Here is a 25,761-nt window from a genome sequence, read left to right as displayed (position 1 = left end):
ATGAATGGGGAAAAATCATTGACAATTGTAAGCCCACTGCTGTGTTAGCAATTATTCAGGAGGAAACAGACAAAAGTAATGAGGCATTTGATGGATAGAAACAAAACAAATAGAACAGAAGCTAAATCCGGGGTTGGGAGGATGGGCATTAGTGTGTGAATACAATAAATAAAAAATCTATGGTAAGATCTAAAGGATCTGAAGCATTCCGGGACTCTAAACCCCCAAAACCAACCAGCCAAAACTCTCCTACAGGTCAAAGCCCAAAGTGAGGACAATTTCCTGGGAAAAGAATAGTAATTGAGTAGCAGAGAAAAACAGTGAAAAGAGAGAGCAAAATATCCACATTAACAGGGAGGTAATAGAAACCACAGCCAGAGATACCAGAAAGAGAACCACAACACTGTGGATGCTACACAAACACAATAGGAGTAGTTTCAAATACTAAAATAGGAAAAGCTTCTTCTTAAAGTTCAGAAAAACTAATTTTATAGAAATAGCAATGCAGAAAAATCACTATCTCGTCCTTTACAGAATTACAATAAGAAGAAAATAAAGAGCATAACAATATCATTGTAGACAATGGAAGCAGGCCAGAAAGTGAAGCTTATAAAAAATAAAAATAAAATTACACCTATTATTTCAAAATGAACAAAAAGATAGCAAGAAAATTATATAGGACATGTAAGAGCAAATTTAGAAATGCAGTGATAGAAATGATTAAAAAAACCAGTATTTAAAAACTCATTTTATATATAAAGACTAAACCAGGATTATAATTATAAATGAAAACAACAAAAAATTTCCTAAGTGAAATAGACTAAAATAAGAAATATTTTTAAAATTAAAAAGAAAATCAGTAGAAAAAGAACTACCATCACGATGATAAATGAATATGAGTAACTATTCAACAAACTATTTCAACAATATATCTCCAGTCTAATGATTAAAAAAATCCTGCAACAAATCTTGAATTGTATTAAATACGTTGTTGATAGTAGTGTGTAATAGTGATTATGAAACTATTTTGTGTATATTGTAGGATTAAGCTAATGAGTAAAATTAATAATGTTGGCAATCAAAATTCGAAGGGAAATATAATGTTGAATGAAAGCAGTGAAGAACCCTCTGTGTTGGATTAACATTTGGGGTGTTAACATGAAATTATGATGGGAAGAATAATCCATATTCTGTTTGCTAAAATGGGCTAGGAATAATGACATCCCAATAGCAATGAATACATCTAGTTTCTAGATCTTACTTTCCATATACCATTCCTTACTGAAAGGACTACAGCTGTTTGGAAAAGCTGACTTCAAGGGTGTTGTTAGAAAAGTAAAAGGAGCATGGAATGTGGAATATGTTAAACACCAGAACTTGATATTTATGTACATGCAGTTTTATCTTTTCATAACTGATCACAAATGACCGACACAAAATGGCTTTCTATATTGATTCATATCTTAGCCTCCCCACCAAGTTTAAAATCTTAATGTTTCATCTGTAAAACAGAAAATACAGAAAGACTCAGAAGCTCTGTTTTATTAAATAATATAATGGATTAACGTACCTAACATGGTGCTTTACAAATATTGCACATTCAATAAATGTTTGTTTCCTATATTCTTTTCCATTCTTTTTCCTTTTTTACAACCCATCAACACAACCAATAATCCTCCCCATGATCTCAGTATAGCTGCCTTTACGTAGGTTTAGGAGGCTATCAATCTAATTACAACATTTCATTCTAAGAATAAAAGTATACTTTCCTTATATTGTATCACCCGTACTAGAAATACTACCACTCTAAAAGATAATAGCATTAATCATAATAATTTTATAAATTTTGGCCATATATATTTCAAGTACTTAAAGTTAAAAATTTCAAAGTACAAAATATTTGGGTGTGAGGAGACATTTCTCATGCCTAGAAATAGAGATACAAGAGGACTAATCACTCGGACCCTAGGTTGTGGGAATCTATAGTTCCCTCTCAGGGGAGCTCTTCATATTTCCTAATTCTTACTTTCACCATGAATGAATCCAGATCTGATTTCAGCTCCCACTGTCTCTCCATTTGTTGATGTATTATTCAATTCAGAAAGTATTTTTGAGCACCTAACATGTGTCAGGCATTCTGTTACATATTAAAGATACAGAGTGGAAAAGAGAGATACAGTCTCACACAGTTTATAGTAAATCTGGAGACATAGATAACTATAGAGACGACTATAATACGGTATGGTAAGAGCTTGTGATAATAAAAGTATGTGAAACACATCAAAGAGGCAATATCCTAAACATTTGTCCTAAACAAATTGAAAGCCACTGGAGGACTTTAACTTGGTAAATAAAATGATTAAATTTGTATTTTTGAAAGATTACTGTCTGCATGCTGGAAGGGAGCAAGAAATCCAAGGAAAATTTCCCATGGGGCCAAATAACACAGAGAGCACTACATATAACAAGAACAATAATAATTAAATTTTTAAGGCCGGGCGCGGTAGTTCACGCTTGTAATCCCAGCACTTTGGGGGGCTGAGGCGTGTGGATCACGAGGTCAGGAGATTGAGACCATCCTGGCTAACACGGTGAAACCCAGTCTCTACTAAAAATATAAAAAATTAGCCGGGCGTGGTAGCGGGTGCCTGTAGTCCCAGCTACTGGGGAGGCTGAGGCAGGAGAATGGCGTGAACCCGGAAGTCAGAGGTTGCAGCGAGCCGAGATCGCGCCACTGCACTGCAGCCTGGGCGACAGAGCGAGACTCCGTCTCAAAAAAAAAAAAAAAAAAAAAAGAATGTAATATCTACTTTTGTCGGGTGCTAAGAGCATTATATTGATCATCTCAATTCCCACAAGCAAATAGAAATAAGTACTTTTATTATCCCCTGTTCTTTACAATTTTAGATAAAGAAATTCAAGCCCAGCACAGGTAAGTAATGTAACTAATGGAACAGAGCTTTAAAGAGAGAGAAAATACAAATCATTTTATCTTGAACCCTGCCATATATTATTACTGAAATCTCTTCCTGCAAAACTCTCTATTCATACATGCTTAGTTTTTAAAGATTGTTCCCATGAACAAAGTTTTTATCTCATGTTACGTGAGCATCAGTGAGAACCTTCATTCTACCAGAGGAAAAAATCCCTGGGGAATAAACTAAAAACAAGACCCTTTAATTAGATCTGTATTTAATAGAAAGAGCACATTAAATTCAAATGCAAAATAAAGACATAACTAATATTTTTAAAAGTATGCACTTTTCAGCAACTGCCTGATTGATTCTTTTGCACCTCCTTTACTCAGATAATTTGGCTTGTTTCCAATGTGAGATTATGTTCTCTCATATTTTGACCTCAGTGTGGAAAATTATGTGGAACCACTTCCTCAGAAGCAGGAGGCACTGTATTTATGGTCAGTTTCACTACTTATCCCTCATACTTGTTTCTCTGTATCAGGACTATTGCTACCTATGATTTAGCATATATTGGCTTGTGCTGGAAGGCATTGTATCTCATTGTGTCTATCTTACCACAGAATGTTGAATCTCATTTCAGTGAAACTTTCTAATCTTGCTTTATCAACAAATGTCTGTTTTCTTATTCCAGATCTACGTTAATCCTATCTATATTTCAGGGCCAAATTTCATTTCTATCTTCTGAACTTTACCAATTAGAATAAGCTATATGAATATTTTCATTTAGTTTTTCATATGTTTGACGTTTGGTATGACCAATATTATAAATTGATGACAGAGTATCCTATCTTATCTCTGCAAGTACAACGTTGAGAAATTCTAGCAAAAAGGTTTCCATTTATTTGCAAAGCTTAGTTACTGATAAGGAATGCAAGGAACAAGAAAAGAGGAAAAGACAACTAAAATAAAGGACAATATAGATTGATGTGGTAGCAGATGTGTCAGCAAAATTGTATTCACATCTAAACAAAATACAAAATCTTCCATATATGTTCCATGTTTTATATTTCTATTGTATCCCATTATATAATCCATGGCTTACATTTGTATTTATATGGTAAATTGAAAAGAAAAAATAAAATATCAAATGTTGATTATGTTAAATATTATATTACTGTAGAGTCTGTGGTATTTTTCTTAAAGTTAGGTTAAACAGACTATACCATTTTAATGATAGAGAATACAAAAACGCAAATTATTGGAGAATTGACTTCTTATAATTTATTTCTTCACCTTCTTATTTCAATATTCGAATAGTAAAGAAAACAAAACATACCTCAAATTTTTTCTAACTAGGAAACCACGTATCCATCTTTGAACAATCAAAACTGGTGAATTATGAGCCAGAATTGCATTAATTTTTGAAGTAATATGTTTAATATTATTAATTTCCTCTTCATAGGTTGTTCCCTGTATAAAGAAAATATAATTAATAATTTTTATCTTTCATGAAAGTATTTTCAAAAGATATTTTACATTTGGTAATCTATTGGTTTAAATAAACTAACAAAATGTTCACAAGGTCTTATAGGCATTATAGTTAAATTATGATACAGTTGGATGTTTGTGCCCTCCAGATCTTATGTTGAAATGCAATTCCCAATATTAGAGATAGGGGCTTGTGGGAGGTATTGGATCATGAGGGCTGTTCCCTCCTGAATGGCTTAGTGTCATCCCTTTGATGATGAGTGACTTCTTGCTCATATTGTTCACATAAGATCTGGTTGTGGGACCACCCCTTCTGTCTCCTGCTCCCTCTCTCACCATGTGACTTGCCTGCCTCCCATTCACCTTCCACCATGATTGTAGGCTTCCTGAGGCCCCCACCAGAAGCAGATGCCAGCACCATACTTCCTATATACCCTATAGAACCATGAGCCAAAATAAACCTCTTTTCTTTATAAATTACCCAGCCTCAGGTATTTCTTTATAGCAATGAAATTGAGTAATAAAAATAATAAATACATTTTTATTATTAGAGTAAAAGAACAATAATTAGTAGCATCAAATAATTTCAATTCTCTACACAAAACGTAAGATTCTTGATGATAACTTTTTCCATTAAAGATTATTTTCCCAATCTGATAATATATGTATAAAATTTTAACCATAATCATTCTGCTCTCTAAATGGTAGTGGCACAAACAGGTGTCCAATGAAACTGCAAATACTCTGTCAGCCCCCATAAAGAAAATTGATATACTTTGATTCATAAAATAATGTATAGTAGTTAAAAATTTTGTTGTAGCTTAACTAGAATGTTGGACACTTTTATTGGAACACAGCAAATTATCTTGGAAGAGATTCCGTATTGGCTTTGAGAAAGATCTCCTTTCCTGAAAATTTTTAGATTTGAGATCATAGGTTCAGTATATTTCATTGACAATTTGACTGGTTAGAAATAAGGTCACTATTTTGTTTTGAATGTAAGATAATGCATTAAAAATACTGACAATTGCATTGTTTATGAAGCACCTCTTCTGAAGATTATCAACCATATTACACTTAAAACATACACCTTTTCTGCATATACACTCAATAAAAAAGTTTACAGGAAACAAAAAAAATCACAACACCCTGCAGATTAGTACTGCTTCCGATTTATACTTTCAAACACTCATTGCTAATTATAAACTTATTTCCTTGGCTCTGTCTTTATTCCATTCCCAACATTAGCTACTGAAAACCTTTGACACTATTCAGTACTCTTCCAGTCCATTCCCTGGAGCTTCCTAAACACTGCTTCTTTTTTCACAGAGAAACTAGAGCCACCAAGTCTGAACTCCATCAATTAACTCCCCTCCATTCTCTGTAAATTTAACTATATTCCTATCTATACTGAGTAGAAGTGCCTTCTACTCAAACTTAAAACAAGAAGTAACTCTCTTTTTGTCTAAGATTGGCACTCTGTCACTGTTATGAGTCTCATATCTATTTTCTAAGGCTCTCCCTCTGCTAGCACTATCTGTTCATATATAAAGATGATATAACTTTACCTATCCTTAAATCCTAACCCTCAATCCTTTATATCTAACTTTCATTAAGAGCCCAAAATCTAGAAACAGAATTCCACATTTGTTTCTCCCACTTTCTTTTTTTTCTGTATCTCATTCCACTGGCTTCTATCCCTATCATCCAAGGGCACTTTTTTAAGGTTAACATTGGACATTCCCTCCTTGAAACACTTGCCTTAGATTCTGTACTACACTCCTTTCAGTTTTCCTCTAAATCTTGTTTACTTCTGCACTTAAAAAAAAAAAAACTATATATACCATGTTTATGACTTCATTGTTACATTGAAAGAATTTTCTCCATGTCGCTTTTTAATCTCTACACATCCTCCAAATGACCACTTCTAAGTTCATAGCTTGAACACTCACTTTTGTGCTACAGACTCTCAGATTTCTATGTTTAGGCCTGACCTCTCTCCTGAGCTATGTAACAATATAGTCAAACTGATATCTAACTAAATACAACTTTCCCAAATATGAATCTTCTTTCCCAACCTGCTTTCTCATATACACTACCTTAGTAAATGGTACCACTGCCCACAGTTGCCTAAACCAGAAACCCTGGAACCATCCTAGGTTCTCTCTTTTTTTATGCTTCCTGGCATGCAAATGTTACTAGATGCAGTACATTCAACATCCCAAATATCAGTCTTACCTCTCTTTTTCTTCTACTTTCTGCCATTGCTTTTCCCATGTCTTCAACACCACTTCCCTAACTTACTAAAATTCTCCTAACTTATATCTTAATTAATTCCTGTTCCCCCACTTCCTCCAAACCATAAAATGCACTATTGCTAGATTGAGCATTCCAAAATGCAAATCTTATCATATGACATTCTAGATTAATATATTTATTGGCTTACCAATGAAAGACAAATTACAAATGTCTCGGTTTGCCACACAAAGTCCTTCTTGATCTAGTCCCATCCTAGCTCCTTAATCTCATCTCCATTTATCCTACATAGAATTACCTGATAATCAAACTTAAATGCTTTTTACAAATGCCATCTGTATTTCTTGAACTGCCTTTTTCAATGATTTGTCTCACAATTTTAGTCTTTGGGAGACTCAGTTCCTTCCCCCAAGAAGACTTTCTTGATGTTGATCTGCATTCAGTGTCTTTATACAATATTATCCTGTGTCCTGTGAAATAATTCATTTGTCACTCTCGACAATGTTGAGTTTCACCTGACCCCTGTGTTCTTGGAAAACAGTGAAAGTTAAGAAATCTCCTCAGTCCTTTGTTACACGAAATGGCTTACTGAAAAGAAGCACCCTGCTCTTTATGACTGACTTAAATAATACTCTTGGATGCCTTTCTTGTTTGTTTATAACAAGACCTGACACAGACCTTCCAAATTCCCATTCTTCCCTTCTGTAACAATTAGCTGAAAGGTTTTGTCCCCACCAGTCAATTGGAATAAAATATTTGTTAGTCAAACTTTAGTTGAGATTATTTCCTTCCCCTGGGCCCCTGAACTCTGGGCCACCATCAGCCCCAGCCAGCACACAGTCTCCCTTTAACAGCCCCTCCTAAGAATAGGTTTTTCTCAGGGTAAAACAGTCTGTGCTCTAAGGTCAGACCATAGCACTTTTCTTCATTCCACTTCCCCACATTCATTTATTTATAGTCTTGTTTATTCCTCCTTATAAATGAGAAATTCTTTTGCCTAACCATTATGACTTTTGCAGATCTTATGGTCAGAACATTCTCCATATTGTAATAATCCCACTCTGCCTATTGCAATAGTTCCTTTCCCTCACATGCAATCAGCTTTTTGAATAAGGTCTCTATTTATTAATCCTGATGTTTTTATCTGACAAATTGTTCTTTAATGCAATCATTGGTGTATCTTCTCCATATAAGCTTACCAAATTTAACAACTCTTCATCCTACATATCTGGACTAACTGAGATATCTGGTCTACAACTGGCATTTGATTATCAACTGACTGTTAAAATACTAAGTAATTATCATTGTTGGCCTCCAAGCATGACTTAACAATGTCAATCAATTTATTCTTGTAACTCAATTACTTTGCATGGCTACAAAGACATCACACTCTTTTTCTCCCTTTTAAACTTTTCTTTGTTTTGCTGATTCATTTTCTTCTGCAAACATTTAAACATTTGATTTAACTTAGATTTTCATTCTTTTTCATCTTTCTTGGCTAACTCTTCTCAAGTGATCACCTTCCTTGTTATATCTTACTGCCTCACATACCTAGATTATCCACATAGCTGTAATCTCCTGTCAGACATTCTTTCTTAAATTACAGGCATATAAAATAAACTTCCAATTCCATTTATTTACTTTCATGTCAAAACCATAAATAATTATCTCCCTAACTTGAATCAATCCACACTCATATCGTATTATCTATATAGTCATAAAAATGATTCTTCATCTTGTCAACCAAGTAATAAACCCATATTCCTCTTTCTCTCGCACCTTTTTCCATTCAATAAATCACTAAATTCTATCAAATAGCCCTTCAATCTGTTCCTTATATGCTACACCTAAACTATTATAATAGACTCCTAATTCCCCTATATTCAATTTCCCTCCACTCCAAAATTACTAGATGATTTTTCTAGAATAAAAATCAGGTCATATAAATGCCTGAAATGTTTCCCCAAGATCTTGCAAGATAAAGTCCTGTCTCCTTAGTATTACATATAACACCCCTTGCTATTTTAATCCCGTTTTTGTCTCCAGCATCATTTGACATGCCCAAACATATCCTCTAAACTCCAAGAACACGAAACTACTTGTTGTCACTTGCATGTGCCAAGCTCTATCAATACCTCTGTGCCTTTGCAAATGCTTTCCACTCTGCCTCACAGGCTCTTCACTCATGCCAACACCCCTATTTGCCTAGTGATTTCTTACATTCAAAAAATTCATCAGAAATATAAATACTTCTGCATTTTTTCCTGTGATTAGAGAATTGAACTTCAAAGATTTTTATAGAAAATATATGTACTTTGCTCACAGAATTTTTCCCAGTACTCAGATTCATGGTGTTTTATCCATTATTTCCTTGATTATTGCTTCTCCTTTATTTGCTTTAATTTTCTCTACTGTAATTCCATCCTATTCATAAATATTACATGAATGTCTACATTTTTTCTCACAACTTTATGTATTTATTCTCATTTTGGTGAAGCCATTCTGTCAAAGGTCAGTTTCTCATATTGAATTTTTGATTTAGTTTATCAACTATTTCAGTTATGTGGCTGAGTCTAAGTTCTTTTCTGAAGCTCCTAACTGCTCTCACATGAGTCCTGTCATATACCATTTGATATTTATTGTAACCCTGACTGTACTTGAATCTCTCCATGAAAACTATTCTGTAGTAATGGATCCTGTCACTTGTTCTATCATCACCCTGAAAACATAGAGGGTTTTGCAGAATTTCCTCTAGTTCCTGTGATTTTATAATATTTTTCAGGAAGAATATCTTAAAGTCAGGCTGCCTTAGTTTCTTCTTTTGATTCAGTTATGTCTTAGTCCATCTGGGTAGCTATAACAAAATACATAGACTGGGTAGCTTATAAACAACAGAAACTTATTTCTATCAGTTCTGGAGGCTGGGAAGTCCAAGATAAAGCTACTGGCAGTTTTAGTGTTGGATTAAGGCCCATTTCCTGGTCCACAGATGGTACCTTCCCACTGTGTCCTCACGTAATGGAAAGGGGACGGATCTCTCTGGGGCCTCTTTACAAAGAACACGAATCGTATTTATGAGGGTTCTACCCTCATGACCTAATCACCTCCAAAAGTCTCCACCTCCAAACACCATCACACTGGAAATTAGATTTTAGCATACAAATTTTAGACTGGCCACATTTAGACCATAGCAGTCTCACCTTCATTGTATCTGACAAAAAGTCTTTGCTATGTCTAGAATTATCCAGAGCTAATAATATTTTGTAAGAATATTATCTTTTACTAGTTTCTAGTATAGATGTGATTTCCACAAATCTGTATGTTTCTTTGTTAATTACATTTGTGCTCATGATGCCACCTGTGGCTTATGATTAAAGGGGTTGAGTGTAATGACGTAAGAGTGCATAAGTGGTGGCAAGGGGATGGGGGGTAGAAGTGTTGGAGAAGCAGAAAGAATACAGGAGGGAATTTAGATGATTAGACCCAAGTAGCCCTGGTCAGAAGCAGTTCTCATCAGTAGAGAACCATTAAGCTCATATTGCAGTTTACATCAGAGTCCTGCTTCTCACTGAGTCATGAAAAATTCCTTCTCATTAAAGAAATAAACGGAATATTCATCAGCTCTGGGTAGTATGAGTGTCCCTTCCAGAAAACAAGTAACCTACAGACAATACTTAAGCTTTCTGATGTCGTAAAACAATGATCTTGAAAAGTAGCAATAAAGACCCTGCAAAATTTTACAAATGCCATAAACCATTTGATGTCTGAAGATGAAGGAACCCTCTTTGTAAAATAATAATAATAATAATGCATTCACTCCATTAAAGAAGTGATGGCTCTGAAGAAAAACTACATTTGCTTAAATCCTAGTTCTACCACTTGCTAGCTGTGTATTATAGGGTGAATAACCTGTCTCATGTTTTCATCATTTGTAAAATGGAGATAACGATGGTACAACTCACTGGGTTGTTGTGAGGTTTTAAGCATGCAAACAATGTTATCTTTCAACAGTTTTATAGCAATACTTAAAATGATATAGTGTTCTAGGGTTTACAAGGGACTTCTACGTACATTATTATATTTGATACTTACAAAATTTTATCTAAAAAGAGACATGTACTAATTAATTTATCCAAACTAATATAATGTAAAATTATGAAATCAACAAATTAACTATAAAAGATAATCACTACAAATGTTTTCAATCCAATCAAAGGAATTTTAGTAAAGGCTTAGCAAAGAACAAAAGATGCTTAGGCAAAAAACTATCAACAATCAATAAAATGATTGGTAGAATAATAGAAATTCTATACACTGTGCCTGAAATGAACCAGGGGCTATTACTAATCCTGGAACAAAATAGAGTGAGACATGCAAAAGAATATTAAGGACTTTTATAATTATGACTCATATGGATGAGAGTGTTTTGCATGTCGACAGTAAGAGTTGTTTAAAAACTAATTCTAAAACTATATTCTAGTCACATTGTATAAAATGATGCAAAACAATTTCCCAATTAATTTGACATTCTAAATGTCTATTGTACTTATATAATTTTTATCTTTCCTACTTCCATGTTTTTAGTTCTACGATCTAGTCCATAAAGTTTATCTTTTTCTATTTTATTTGTGAATATTTTCCATAAGAATATTTGATCTCATAGAAGTAAAATGTAGAACAGAGGATACTAGAGGCTGGGAAGGGTAGAGGGAAAGAAGAGCTAGGAAAAGATTTGTCAGAAGATAGAAAATTACATGTAGATAGGAGGAATAGGTTCTAGTGTTTATATCACTGCAGAATGACTATAGTTAATAATAACATATTATATAGTTTTAGACAGCTAGAAGGAAGATAGTGAATGTTCCCAACACAAAGAAATGATAAATGTTTGAGATGATGAATATGCTAACTATGCTGATTGGATCACTATACACTATATATTTTGAAACACCATGAATGCCATAAATATGTACAATTATATCAGTTAATTTTTTTTAAAAAATCCAAATTTGGCACACATTTTCTCAGCATATTTGAAAAGCGTAAAACATACCAATCCCATAAGTGTTTATTTCAAATAAAGAAAAATCATATCATTTTTACCTTTTTATTTATTCTTTTAATATTATGTTCACTTTTAATAGTTCCACAAAATGGTAAAAAATCTGTGTGAAACTCCCCACACTAGCATGGAAGCTTTTGTATTATTTAAATCAGTATTTCTAAGGATCACTTGGTAAACACTGAGGTACAAGAGGGCTATGTTTTATTAACTGTGAACCCAGGGCATACAACAAAACTGTAACATAGTACATAGTAGTTATATAATAAAAGTGAGTACTCTAAGTGTGCTAGGCAGTGAAAATATAATTTTTCTATTGTTGAAATAATTCTACATAAATAGCATTATTCTATGGACATTCATACAGATTGCTGCATGTATATCAATAATTTGTTAATATTTCTGGTTGAGTACTATACCATGGTAGGGATGTGTCAATTCATTTAACCATTCACTCATTGAAGGACATGTAGGTATTTTCCAGTTTGGGGCCATTACCAATAAAACTGCTTTAAACACTCATGTACAAGCTTTTATGTGAACATAAGCCTTCATTTCTCTGGGATAAATTCTCAGTATTACAATTGCTGAATCATATGATTATTCCATGTTTCGTTTTTTCAGAAAATGCCAATATCTTTTCCAGAGTGGCTGTACTATTTTATTTTCCTACCACTTTTTCTGCATACATGCCAGAATTTATTGTCACTCCTTTTTTTTTTTAATTTTAGCCATTCTGAATAGTATGTAGTAATATCTCATTGTGGTTTTAATTTCCATTTCCCTAACAGCTAATGATATTGAATATTTTTTCATGTGATTACTTTGCCATCGGTATATACCCTTTGGTGAAATTCCTCTTCTGGATTTTGTTCAATTTTTAATTAGATTGTTTCATATGTTTTTGATGTGTGTGTGTATGTGTGTCTGTGTGTGTGTGTTAAGGCTTGAGAGTTGTATACATTTTCTATATACTAGTCTTTTTCCAGATACATGGTGTTACAGGCTGAATCGTTTCCCCTCAAATTCATATACTGAATTCCTAACCCCCAATAACTCAGAATGTGACTGTATTTGGAGATAGAGTTCTAAGAGTTAAATAAGTTAAAATAAGACCATATGGGTGGGCTCTAATACAGTATGACTGGTGTTCTTTTAAGAAATTTGGACACAAACACTTTCACAGAGGAAACACCACGTAAAGACCGGGAGAAGAAGAGCATCTACAAGCCAATGAGAGAGTCTTCAGAAGAAATCAACTTTGCTGATGCCTCAATCTTGGACTTCTAGCCTCCAGAATTGTAAATAAATAAATACATTTCTCTTTAAGCTACCTAGTGGTACTTTGTTACGGCAGCCCTAGCAAACAAATACATAGAGTTTGCAAATACTTGCCCCAAATCTGTAGCTTATCTTTTCATTCTCTTAACAGGGTCTTTCATAGAGCAAAATTTTTGAAAAAAAATTTGATTACATGCATTTTATCATTTATTCCTTTTACAAAGTATGCTTTTGATGTCAGGTCTAAGAACTCTGTCTAGTCCTAGATCCCCAAAAGTATTACTTTTCTAAAATTCTGTAACTTTACATCTTACACAACTGCTTGACCTATTTTGAGATAATTTTTGTATAAAGTATGAAACTTAGACTGAGGGTTTTTGATGTTATTGGTCTTTTGGCTATGGATAGCTAATTGCTCCAGGACCATTTATTGAAAAGACTTTCTTACTTCATCAAATTACATTTGTACCTTTGCCAAAATTCATTTGGACATATTGCATGAACCTATTTTTAGGTTTTATTTTCTGTTCTATTGATCTATGTGCCCATGTGTTATCAATACCACCACAGTCTTGATTATGATAGCTACACATGTCTAAAAATAAAGTAACTGATGCATCCCACTTTTTTCTTGTTCTTCTAAGTTCTTTTAGCAATTCTAGTTTGTTTATATTTCCACATAAAATTCAGTATAATCTTGACTACATCTACAATCTTATGGAATTTTGATAGGAATTGCATTGAAGCTGTATATAAATTTCAGTAGAATTGAGATCTTTATTTTTATTTTTTAAATCAGTGTTAATGTAGTTTTCAGCACAGCAATACTGTGCATGTATCATTAGATTTATATATTAAGTATTTCATTTCTTTGAATGATGATAAATTGTATTTCAAATTTTGGCTTCCATGTGTTCATTGCTAGTATATAGAAATATAATTAAGTTTTGTAGGTTTATCTGGCATAATGAGACAATGCTAACCTTACTTATTAGTTCTAACACATTCTTTGTAGATTCTTGAGGATTGTTTACATAGGTGATCATTTGATCTGCAAATAGAGTTGTATTTCCTATTTTCCAATTTCTATTCCTTTTGTTTCCTTTTCCCACCTTGTTGTACTGGCTATTTTCTGGCACTATGTTGAAAAGAGAAGTGATAGTGGACACCCATGCTTTATTCCCAATAATGTGGGAAAAGCGTTCTTTCACCATTAAGCATAATGTTAGTTGTAGGTATTTTCTTGATGTTTTTCCTCAAGTTGAGGAAGTTGCCTTCTAAACATATTTTTCTGAAAGTTTTTGTCACAAATAGATGTTGAAATTTGTCAAATGTTTTTTCTGCATGAATTGGTATGACATCTCTTCTTTAGTCTTTTAATAAGGTGGATTGCATTCATTGGTTTAGAATGTTGAACCATCCTTGAATCCCTATACTTGGTCTCACTTGGTCATAGTATATATTTTTATATACTGCTGAATTGTATTCGCTAATATTTTTAAAGATTTCTATGCTTATAATCTTAAGGAATATTGATCTGTGGTTTTCCTTTCTTGTGCTGTCTTTTATTTTGGTATCCAGATAATTTTAGCTTCATAATATAAATTAGGAGGTGTTTCTTTTTTATTTTTATTTTTTGGAATATATTGTACAGATTTGGTGTTACTTTTACATGTTCGGGATAATTCTCCAGTGAAGCAATCTAGGCTTGTATGTTTCTCTTTTGTGAATTTTAAAACTATGAAATCAATTTCCTTAATAGTTATACAATTATTCAAATTATCTATTTCATGGTGGGTGAGTTTTTGTAGTTTGTGTTTTTTTCTGTAGAAGTGTTTCATTTCATCCAGACTGTCTAGTTTACGTGTGTAGAATATTTAGTATTATTATTCTGTTAACATTTGCAAGGCCTGTGATCTCCCTGGTTTCATGCATGATGTTGATAATTTGTCTCTCCCTTTTCCTTTGTCAGTCTTGACAGGTTTGTCAATTTTATTCACTGTTTCAAAGAACCAGATGCTTGTTTTCCTAATTTTCTCAACTTCTTTGGTTTTTCAGTTTCACTAATATTCACTCTTTATCATTTTGTTCCTTCTGCTGGCTTTGGGTTAATTTTGCTCTTTTCTAGTTCTTGAGTGAGAAGCAAAGATCATTGATATGATATTTTCCCTCTTTTCCAATTTAGTGCTATAAATTTTCCTCTAAGCATTGCCTTAGCTGTGTCCCACAACTTTTAATACTTTGTATTTGTATTTTTATTCAGTTAACCATTTCTGTATTTCTTTTACACTATCCTCTTTTGGGCTAAGGACACAAATAGACAATTCGCAAAAGAAGATATACAAATGGCCAATAAACATATGAAAAAAATGCTTAACATCACTAATTGTCAGGAAAACACAAATCAAAACCACAAGGTGATATCACCTTACTCCTGCAAGAATGGCCATAATAAAAAAATAATAATAATAGATGCTGGCGTGGATGTGGTGAAAAGGGAACACTTTTACACTATTGGTGAAAATGTAAACTATTACAACCACTATGGAAAACAGTGTGGAGATTATTTAAATAACTAAAAGTAGATCTACCATTAGATCCAGCAATCCCACTCCTGGGTATCTATCCAGAGGAAAAGAAGTCATTATACAAAAAAGATACTTGCACTTGCACACAGATGTTTAGAGCAGCACAATTTGGAATTGCAAAAATATGGAACCAGCCCAAATGCCCATCAATCAACGAGAGGATAAAGAAAATGTGGTATACATATACCATGGAATACGACTCAGCCATAAAAAGGAATGAAATAATGGCATTTGCAGCAACCTGGATGAAATTGGAGACCATTATTCTAAGTGAAGTAACTCAGGAATGGAAAACCAAATATCGTATGTTCTCACTCACAGTGGGAGCTAAGCTATAAGGACTCAAAGGCATAAGAAGGTGATAGGTTCATAGGTGCAGCAAACCACCGTGGCACATGTTTAACTATGTAACAAACCTGCACATCCTGCACATGTACCCCAGAACTTAAAATAAAAATAAAAATTAAAAAATATGACACTCTGAACTTCCACATTTTTTTTTAAAGAATGATACAATGGACTTTGGGGACTTGGGGAAAGAAGTGGTAGGGGGTGAGGGATAAAAGACTACACACTGGATATAGTGTACATTGCTCTGGTGATGGGAGCACCAAAATCTCAGAAATCACCACTAAAGAACTTATTCTTGTAACCAAACAGCACCTGTTCCACAAAAATCTATTGAAATGATAAAATACACTAAAAACCACTGAATTGTACAATTAAAAACATAAAATAAAACACACACACACACACACACGAAAGACTTCCTCCTTGACTAATGGATTTATTAGAAATGTGTAATAGTTTCCAAGTGTTTGGAGATTTTCCTCTTATCTTTCTGTCATCAGCTAGCACACCCTGTATGATTTAAATTCTATTAAATTTATTGATATTTGTTTTAGGGATAGTTGCTGATATTTGATTTAAGGATATAGTCTATATAGAATTTCATGGACACTTGAAAAGAATGTATATTTTGCTGTTGTTGGGTGGTGTTCTATAAATGTCAATTACATACTATTGGTTAATAGGATGTTCATATTTTCTATATATATCCTAATTTCATATCTAGTTGTTCTAATTTCCTGTCTAGTTGATAGAGAGAAGTATTCACATCTCTGACTATATTTGTAGATTTGCTTATCTCTCATTTCAGTTTTCTGTCCATATATTTTCTTGCTTTATTGTTTAATGCATCCCCATTTAGAATGGCTATGCCTTATTAGTAGATTGAAACTTTTATCATGATATAACATCTCTCTCCACCTCTGATAATTCCCTTTGTGCTGAAATTTCCTTTATCAGATATTCATACAGCTACTCAATCCTACTTTTCTTTAACTAATTTTTGTATGATACATATTTTTCCATCATTTTATTTTCAATTTGCCTATAGCATTCAATTTGAAATTAGTTTATTGTTAACAACACATAGCTGAATAATGTTTTGAAGCCCAATTTGCCAGTCTCTTTCTTACAATTGGCATATTTAGACCATTTACTGTAAATTTTAATGTAATTATAGACAGGTTAATGCTTAAGACTACCATTTTATTTTTTGTTTTCTGTTAGATTCCTCTGTTTTTTTCTCTCATTGTTTTCTTCTCTTGATTTCCTATGGGTTACTTAAACATTTTTGGAATTACATTTAGATTTATCTATAGTGAGGTTTTCTCCCTGAGTTTTCCCGACATATAATTAGTATACACAAAAAGCCTAAACATAATTAATGTGAGTATGGACATATGTATTACTTGTGTTACTATGTCCATAATCAAGGTAATAAACATATCCATCACCTCTAAAAGTTCTTTCGGTTCTCTTGTGTCACTTTTATTTTCTTTTGTTTGTTTGTGGTAAGAACACTTAACATGAGATCTACTCACTTAATAAACTTTTAAGTTTACAATACATTATTGCAAGCTTTAGGCTCTATGTTGTACCACAATTTGCAGGAACTTCCTCATCTTGCATAACTGGGTATTTGTAAACCTTGAACAACACTTCCCATGGTGTCCTCCCTATCCCCTGGTAAACATGATTTGATTATCTACTGCTGTAAATTTGACTATGTTAGATGCTTCACACAGGAGAAATCATCCAGTATTTGTCCTTCCATGACTGACCTGTTTCACACTGCATAGTTATCTTTCAGGTCCATCCATATTGTCACAAATGGTAGGATTTCCTTCTTTTTTTAAGGCTAAACAATATTCAATTGTGTATGTATAGTTTATTTCTGTACTCATCTCTCTGTGAACATGCAGGCTGTTTCTGTCTCTTGGCCATTATGAATAACGTTACAATGAACATGGAATACTGTTCAAGATCCTGATTTTAACTGTTTCTTATATAGACCCAGAAGTAGAAATGCTGGATCGTATGATAGCTCTATTTGTACTTTGTTGAGAAACCTCTATAATGTTTCCATAATAGCTGTACCATTTTACATTGCCACCAACAGTGTACAAAGGTTTCAATTTCTCCAACACTTTTTTTAAGAGACAGGGTCTTACTCTGTCACCCAGGCTGGTGTGCCACTGGCAAAATTGTAGCTCATTGCAGCCTTAAACTCCTGGACTCAAGCAATCCTCTCACCTTAGCCTCCCAACTAGCTGAGACTACAAGTGCACGCCACCACACCTGGTTAATTTCTTAATTTTTTGTAGAGACAGGGTCTTGTTATGTTGTCCAGGTTAGTCTTGAACTCCTGGCCTCAAGTGATCCTTCTGCCTCAGCCTCCCAAAACACTGGAATTACAGGCTGCTTTGTTGTGTTTTAATAATAGCCATCCTAGGAAGTATGCAATGGTATCTCCTCATTCTTTTATTTTCATTTCTCAGATGATTAGTAATGTTATCTTTTCATATATCTTTTTTATATATTCATTTTTATGTATTCTTTGGAGAAATGTCTATTCAAGTCTGTTAACCATTCCTTATTCGGGTTATTTTTTGTTTGTTTGTCTTTGCTATTAAGGTATAAGAGTTCCTTATATAATTTAGAAATTTACCCCTCATTAAATAAATGATTTGCCAATATTTTCTCCTAGTCTATAGGTTGCCATTTCACTCTGTTGATTGTTTCCCTTGCTGTGTAGCAGCTTTTTAGTTTGATGTAGTCTTAATTGACTGTTCTTGCTTTTGTTGATTGTGTTTTTAGTGGGATATTGGAGAAACCATTGCCAGGACCGATGTCAAGGTTTTCCCCTGTTTCCTTCTAGAAGTTTTATAGATTCAGATCTTACCTTTAAGATTTTAATTCTTTTTGAGTATAGTGTAAGACAAAGGTCCAATTTCATTCTTTTTGATGTGGATATCCAGTTTTCTCAACATCTTCTACTGAAGAGAATATCTTTTCTCTGTTGTGTATTCTTGGCACCCTTGCTGAAAATTAGTTGAACATATATTCATGGGTTTATTTCTAGGTTCTGTATTCTGTTCTATTGTTCTATATGCCTATTTGTATGCCAGTACTACACTGTTTTAATTACTATAGATTTGTAACGTATTTTGAAACCAGTAAGTGTGATGCCTCCAGCTTTATTTGGTTTTTGTGTTTGTTTTGCTTAAGATTGTTTTGGCTATTCAGGATCTTTTGTGGTGCCATATTAATTTTAGGATTTTTTTCCATTTCTGTAAAAAATTACTTAGGTATTTTGATAGGAATTGATCAAATCTGTACATTGCTTTGGGTGGGATAGACATTTTAACAATACTAATTTTTTAGTCCATGAACCCATGATACCTTCCAAGTTATTTATGTCTACTTTAGTTTTTCCATTAGAGTTTTATAGTTATCAATGTACAAGTTTTCACCTCCTTGATAGGTTTATTCCTATGTATTTTATTCTTTCTGGTGCTACTTTAAATGGGATTGCTTTCTTAATTTCCTTTTCAGATTTTTTATTATTAATGTATAAAAATGTAACTGAGTTATGTGTAACTTTACTAAATTCATTTATTAAATCTAACAGTATTCTTGTGGCATGTTTTAAGGTTTTCAACATATAAGACCATGCCACCTGCAAGTGGAGATAAATTTACTTCTTCCATCCTAACTTTTATGGCATTTATTTATTTGTTTAGTCCAATTGCTTTGGCTTGGACTTCCAATACTATGTTGAATAGAGGCATCGTTACCTTGTTCCATATCTTAGGAAAAAAAACTTAAGTTTTTCACTGTTGAGTATGATGTTAACTGTGGGCTTTTTATATATAGTCCTTATATTGCATTAAGGGAAACTCTTTCCATACATAATTGTTGAGAGCTTTTTTAATCATAAAAGGTGTTGAATTTTTGTCAAATGTTTTTCTGCATCTATGGAGATAATTGTGTGATTTTTATTATTCATTCTGTTAATGTGGTGCATCACATTGATTGATTTGCATAGGTTGAACCATCTATGGCTCCCAGAGATAAATCTCTCTCAGTCATAGTGTGTGATCCTTTCAATGTGCTGTTGGATTCAGTTTCTTAATACTTTGGTGAAAATTGCTGTAACCATGTTCATCACAGATATTGACCTGTAGTTTTCTTGTGTTGTTTTTGCCTGGCTTTGGTAGCAGTGTAATGCTGGACTTATAACATGAGTTTAGAAGTGTGTGCTCTTCTTTTTGGGGGGCAGAATTTAAAAATAATTGGTATTAATGCTTTAAAATTCATATATAAAGCCATCTGACCCTGGGCTTTTCTCATTAGGGAGGAATTTGATTACATAATCAACCTCCTTATTTGTTATAGGTATGTTCAAGCATTCTATTTTTTCTTGATTTATTCTTGGGAGGTTTTTATACCTATATAAGGAACTCTTGTATGTTTCTGGGAATTTATTCACTATTTCTTCTAAGTTGTCCACTTTGTTGGAGTATGTTTTAGATGAGTCTCAAAATCTTTTTTATATCTGTGGCATTAATTGTAATGTCTCTTCTTTCATTTCTGAGTTTGTCTTCTTTTTTTCTGTGTTTTGCTGAGTTTGTCTATCTTGTTTGTCTTTTAAAAAAAACAACTGATTTTTGTTGAATTTCTTTGCTATTCTGTATTTCATTTAGTTCTGCCCTGATCTTTATTTATTTCTGCCAATTTTAGGTTTAGTTTGTTAATTTTTCTAGTTCCTTCAGGTATACAGTTGGTTGAGATCGTTTTTTCTTTTTTAAAATAGATTTCACTATAAACTTCCCTTATCATACTGCTTTTACTTTATCCTATAAGTTTTGGTAGGTTGTGTTTTCACAAATTTTATTAAGTTCATTTTCACTTGTATCAGTGTTTTATAATTTCTTTTGATTTCTCTTTTGACTCAATAGTTGTTTAATTTCCTTGCATTTGTGAATTTTCCCAATTTCCTTTTGTTAATGGTATCTAGTTTTATTTCATTGTGCCTAGAAAATATTCTTGGAATAAATTCAATCATTTTAAATTTCTTAATACTTATATGTGACCATGTCATTTATTTTAAAGAAGGTTCTGTGTGTGCTTGAAAGGAATGTATATTATATTACTGCTGGATTCTGTGTACATGTCTTTTAGGTGTATTTGGCCCCCAGTGTCATTCAAGTCTGCTGTTCCCTATCAATTTACTTTCTGGATGATCTATCAATTGTTGAAAGTGGGGTATTGAAGTATTGTATTATTGTGTTTCTGTTTTCTCCTAATAACTGCTAATGTTGCTTCATATATTACATAATTTAATGTTGAGTGCAAATATATTTATATTTGATATAGCTTCTTGTTGGATTAACCCTTTTATCATTACTTGATGGCTTCCTTTGTCTTTCGTAAGTTTTTAAATTAAATCCTACTTTTTTAATAAATGTAGACACTCCTGGTATCCTTTGGTTATGATTAGCAAGAAATATGTTTTTCCATTTCTTTCCCTTCACCAATATGTGAGGATTTAAATACAAGGAAAGTCTCTTGAAGACAGCATATAGTTGGGTCTCGGTTTTTTAAAAATCCATTCAGGCCGGGCGCAGTGGCTCACACCTGTAATCCCAGCACTTTGGGAGGCTGAGGCAGGTGGATCACGAGGTCAAGAGATTGAGACAATCCTGGCCAACATCCTGGCCGTCTCTACTAAAAATACAAAAAATTAGCCAGGTGTGGTAGCGGGCGCCTATAGTTCCAGCTACTTGGGAGGCTGAGGCAGGAGAATGGCATGAACCCAGGAGGTGGAGCTTGCAGTGAGCCGAGATCACGCCACTGCACTCCAGCCTGGGTGAGAGCAAGATTCCATCTCAAAAAAAAAAAAAAAAAAAAAAAAAAAAAAAAAAAAAAAATTCAATCCCTCCTTATCTTTTAACTGGTGAGTTTAATCCATTTACACTTAAAATAATTATTAATAGTAAGGCTAATGATTACCATTTTATTGTTTTCTGTTTTGTAGTTCTCTTGTTCTTCTTCTCTTGCATTCTTTCTTTGTGGCTTGATAATTTTTATACTGCTATGCTTTGATGCTATTTTATCTTTTGTGTATCTACCATAGGTTTTTTCTTTGTTATCATGAGTTTTGTATCAAACCTCTTAATAAAGTCTATTTTAAGCTGCCATAAATTATTGTCAAACACATGTACATTTCTGCACTTTTACTGTCCCCTCCCATATTTTGTCACTGATACCATGCTTTTCATATTGTATATTCAGTAACAAATTTTGTTTAGACTTAATGTTTTGTTTCAATTCAAACAATAATAAAAAATAATAAAATAAATTTTGTTTCAATTCAAAAAACTTCCTTTAGCACTTCTTGCAAGGTAGGCCTAGTGGTGATGAACTACTTCAATTTTTGTTTATCTGTAAATGTCTTTATCTCTCTTTTATTTTTTGAATAAGCATTTTGCTAGGCATAGTATTTTTGGTTGGCACGTTTTGGGTTTTTTGTTGTTGTTTATTTAGCGTTCTGAATATACCATCTCATTTTCTTCCAGCCCACAAGGTTTCTGATGTATCTTGATGTAAATTTCTTTCATTTCTATCTATGTGCAGATTTTTGGGCTTCCTAAGTATAGGTATCCGTTTCTTTCTCCAGATTTGTGAAGTGTTCAGTCATTATTTTATACGCTTTCTTCCCTCTTTTCTCTCTGTCTGTCTCTCTTAACTTTGTAAGATATCCATAATGCGTTATATTGTTTTACTTGATGGTGTCTCATCAGTCCCATAGAGTTTCTTCACACTTTTTTTTTTCTTTTCTTTTCTTTTCATCTCTCTGACTGGACACTTTCAAATGACCTGTCTTTAATTTCACTAATTCTTTCTTCTGCTTGACTGAGTCTACTGTTGAAACTCTCTATTGAATTTTTCAGTTAATTCATTATAACACTGAACTCTACAATCCCCCTTCCCCCCTTCCGCCCTTCCCCCCTTCCTTCCTTCCTTCCTGTTTTTGACAGGAGTTTCACTCTTGTTGCCCAGGCTGCACTGCAATGGTGCAATCTCAGCTCACTGTAACCTCTGCCTCCCAGGTTCAAGCAATTCTCCTGCCTCAGCCTCCCAAGCAGCTGGGATTACAGGCACCTGCCATCACGCCTGGCTAATTTTTTTTTTTTTTTGTATTTTTAATAGTGACAGAGTTTTGCCATGTTAACCAGGCTGGTCTTGAACTTCTGACCTTGGGTGATCCACCTGCCTCGGCCTCTGAAAGTGCTGGGATTACAGGCATGAGTCACTGCGCCCAGCCTACAATTTCATTTTGGTTAATGTTTTCTATTTCTTGTTGGTTAATAGTTTCTATTTCTTTAACATCCCATTTTTTATGTATTGTTTTTCTGATTTCATTTAGTTATTTGTCAATGTTCTTTTGTAGTTCACTAAGATTCTTTAAGAATATTATTTTGAATTCTTTGTGAGGCAGTTTGCAGATTTCCATTTCTTTAGGTTTGGTTGCTAGAGAGAGCTTTATTAGTTTCCTTTAGTTTCCTTTGATGGTAGAATGTTTCCCTTATTCTTCATTGTCCTTATATACTTATGTTGGTGCTTGTGCATTTGAAGAAGTTACATCTAAAACAATCTTCTCATCTTCATAGGCTGGCTTTAGGAATTAAAGGTCTTCACCAGTCAGTGCACCCTGGGATTCTGAGGCTCTGACTGGTGTCTATGGTTGGTGAAGCCTGCTGACCAGTGTCTACTGGCTCTAAAGTCAGATGAGGCCAATGAGGTCCAAGGTCAGGTGAGGCCAGCTGGTCTGCTGGGGCCAAATGTAAGAAAATGTTGTTAGGTGAAGATGCTGACAGGTCTACAGTCAGTGAAGGCCAATGGTAGGGGCTATGGGGCTACTACCAATATCTGTTTGCCCACCACTAAGAGCTCTGCCCTCCCCCTTTTCTTGTTGTTGTTGTTCCTAGTTGTCCCCTGATGATTTAGCTGTGCTAATTCTCCCATATTCTGGCTGAGGCAAGACAGAAATGCACCTCTCAGGCAACACCCTGAAATGCTGAGGAAAATGAACATTCATCTCAGACTCTCCTTCCCGCACTGGATAAATGGGAGGCCAAAAAGATCCTTCTCACTGTGATGCTCTGCTAGCTTGGGGAAAGGGTGATACAAGTAAAGTAAAATTGTTCCTTTTATCCTTTTAACATTCTTCCCCAGATTTTGCACTCTACTGGGTGCGTAACCTCTCCCCTGGGTTCCGGAATTCTCACAAAGGCATTATTATCCATGAATAGTTACTAAATTGGTGCTTCTGAGGGAGGGCTAGAACTGGGAATCTCCTATTCTTCCATCTTGCTGACATCACACTCCTCTCTATATATTGTTTTTGTATATCTCTTTGTACAGCTTAGTAGATGATTTAACATACCACAGTCAACTAATGTCACAACCATGTAATGTCACCAATTTACCAGATCAGGTGAAGTATGGAAACCTTATCCCTCTTAACATCCCTTTACACTCCTGTTTATAATTCTTAAGTATACATTCTATATATATTTAGAACAACCTGAGACAGTGTTATAATTTTTGCTTACACAGTATTTATAATACTCAAGAGAAAGAAAGTGTATTTCATTTACCCATATTTTTGCTTACCATGTTCTTTCTTCCTTCCTGATATTCCACAGCCTTCTTTTATCATTTTCTTTCTATGTAGAGAGCTTCCTTTAGCTACTATTTTAGGGGAGGTATGCTAGTAATAGATTCTCTTAGTTTTCCTCTATCTGAGTATATATTAATTCCTTCTTCATTCCTGAGGAATATTTTCATTGCCATAGAATTAAGATTTGATCGTGTTATTTTCTTTCTGAGCTTGAAAAATATTTTGCAACTTGCTTATATTCTTTACGGTTTTTGGTGCAAAATTTTCTGTCATTCTCATTGTTTTTCACCTATAGGTAAAGTGTTGTCTTTCTTCTTTGTTTTCCAGATTTTTTTCGTTTGTGTTCAGTTTTAAGTTTAATTAAGATATTTTTTGGCATTGGATTTCTTTGGGCTGATTTGGGGTTTTCTCAGCTTCTTAAATCTGCAGACTTATGTCTATTGCAACATTTGGGAAGTTTTTAGCCATTATTTCTTAATCAAGCACCTTTTCCGTGCTGCACTCTGTTTTCTCTTGAGACTCTGATGACATGAAAGTTATATCTTTTATTATAATTCCATGGACACCTGAAGCTATGTTCATTTTTCAGTATTTTTTTTCTGTTGTTTATATTGTAGGGGTTATAGCTCCTGTGTGGTCTTAATTGGCACAGCTTTAGGGGTAGCCTTGTTATCACCCAGCAATGGTAAAAGTCTTGATCTCCATTAGTTCTCCTCTGACACCACCTCAGCAGAGAGGGGCAGGAATGTTGTACTACAATGGGTTAGTAAGAGCTTATAACTGGCCAACAGAAATGAAATCCCTGGTTCCTTACTTGGCCTCCTTTGACATCACCCTACAGGGTGTTGGGTTGCTTCACTTGAGTCTCAAAAAGGTAGAGGTCTAAATTCCCCACCCAGACTTTGCTGCATGGGCGAATGTGAGACCACAGATTTTTCTGTACTTTGACTGCAGTAGAGTGGTTATTTTCTAAAAGTTATCAGTCTTGCTATGTTGATCCTTTCCTGTTCATTTAGATAGACAGAGCAGGCTTCTGTTACTTTTTTTAATATGTATTTTTTTGTTTGCACCCTTTGTCCCTTCTGTGTTGCTGGCTTTGTCAGCTTCAGGTTTTGGATATACGAAGGTGTA

At 33.8% G+C, this 25,761-nt stretch overlaps 1 protein-coding gene across 4 annotated transcripts in view; it reads right to left on the bottom strand.

Moving 5' to 3' along the window:
• The window catches only part of LRRIQ3 (leucine rich repeats and IQ motif containing 3), a 175,969-nt gene that overhangs the window by 129,105 nt on the left and 21,103 nt on the right, over positions 1 to 25,761 (bottom strand). For all 4 annotated transcript variants that reach the window (XM_054482267.1, XM_054482280.1, XM_054482286.1 and 1 more), the window contains one exon: positions 4,255 to 4,388. In XM_054482267.1, coding sequence (XP_054338242.1) covers positions 4,255 to 4,388 — 134 coding nt within the window. The remainder of the gene's footprint in view (positions 1 to 4,254; positions 4,389 to 25,761) is intronic.

This window comes from Pongo pygmaeus, chromosome 1 (genome assembly GCF_028885625.2).
Source record: "Pongo pygmaeus isolate AG05252 chromosome 1, NHGRI_mPonPyg2-v2.0_pri, whole genome shotgun sequence".
Lineage (NCBI taxonomy): Eukaryota > Metazoa > Chordata > Mammalia > Primates > Hominidae > Pongo > Pongo pygmaeus.
The sequence above is the reverse complement of the archived record's forward strand: the minus strand, read 5'-3'. Positions and strand labels throughout refer to the sequence as shown.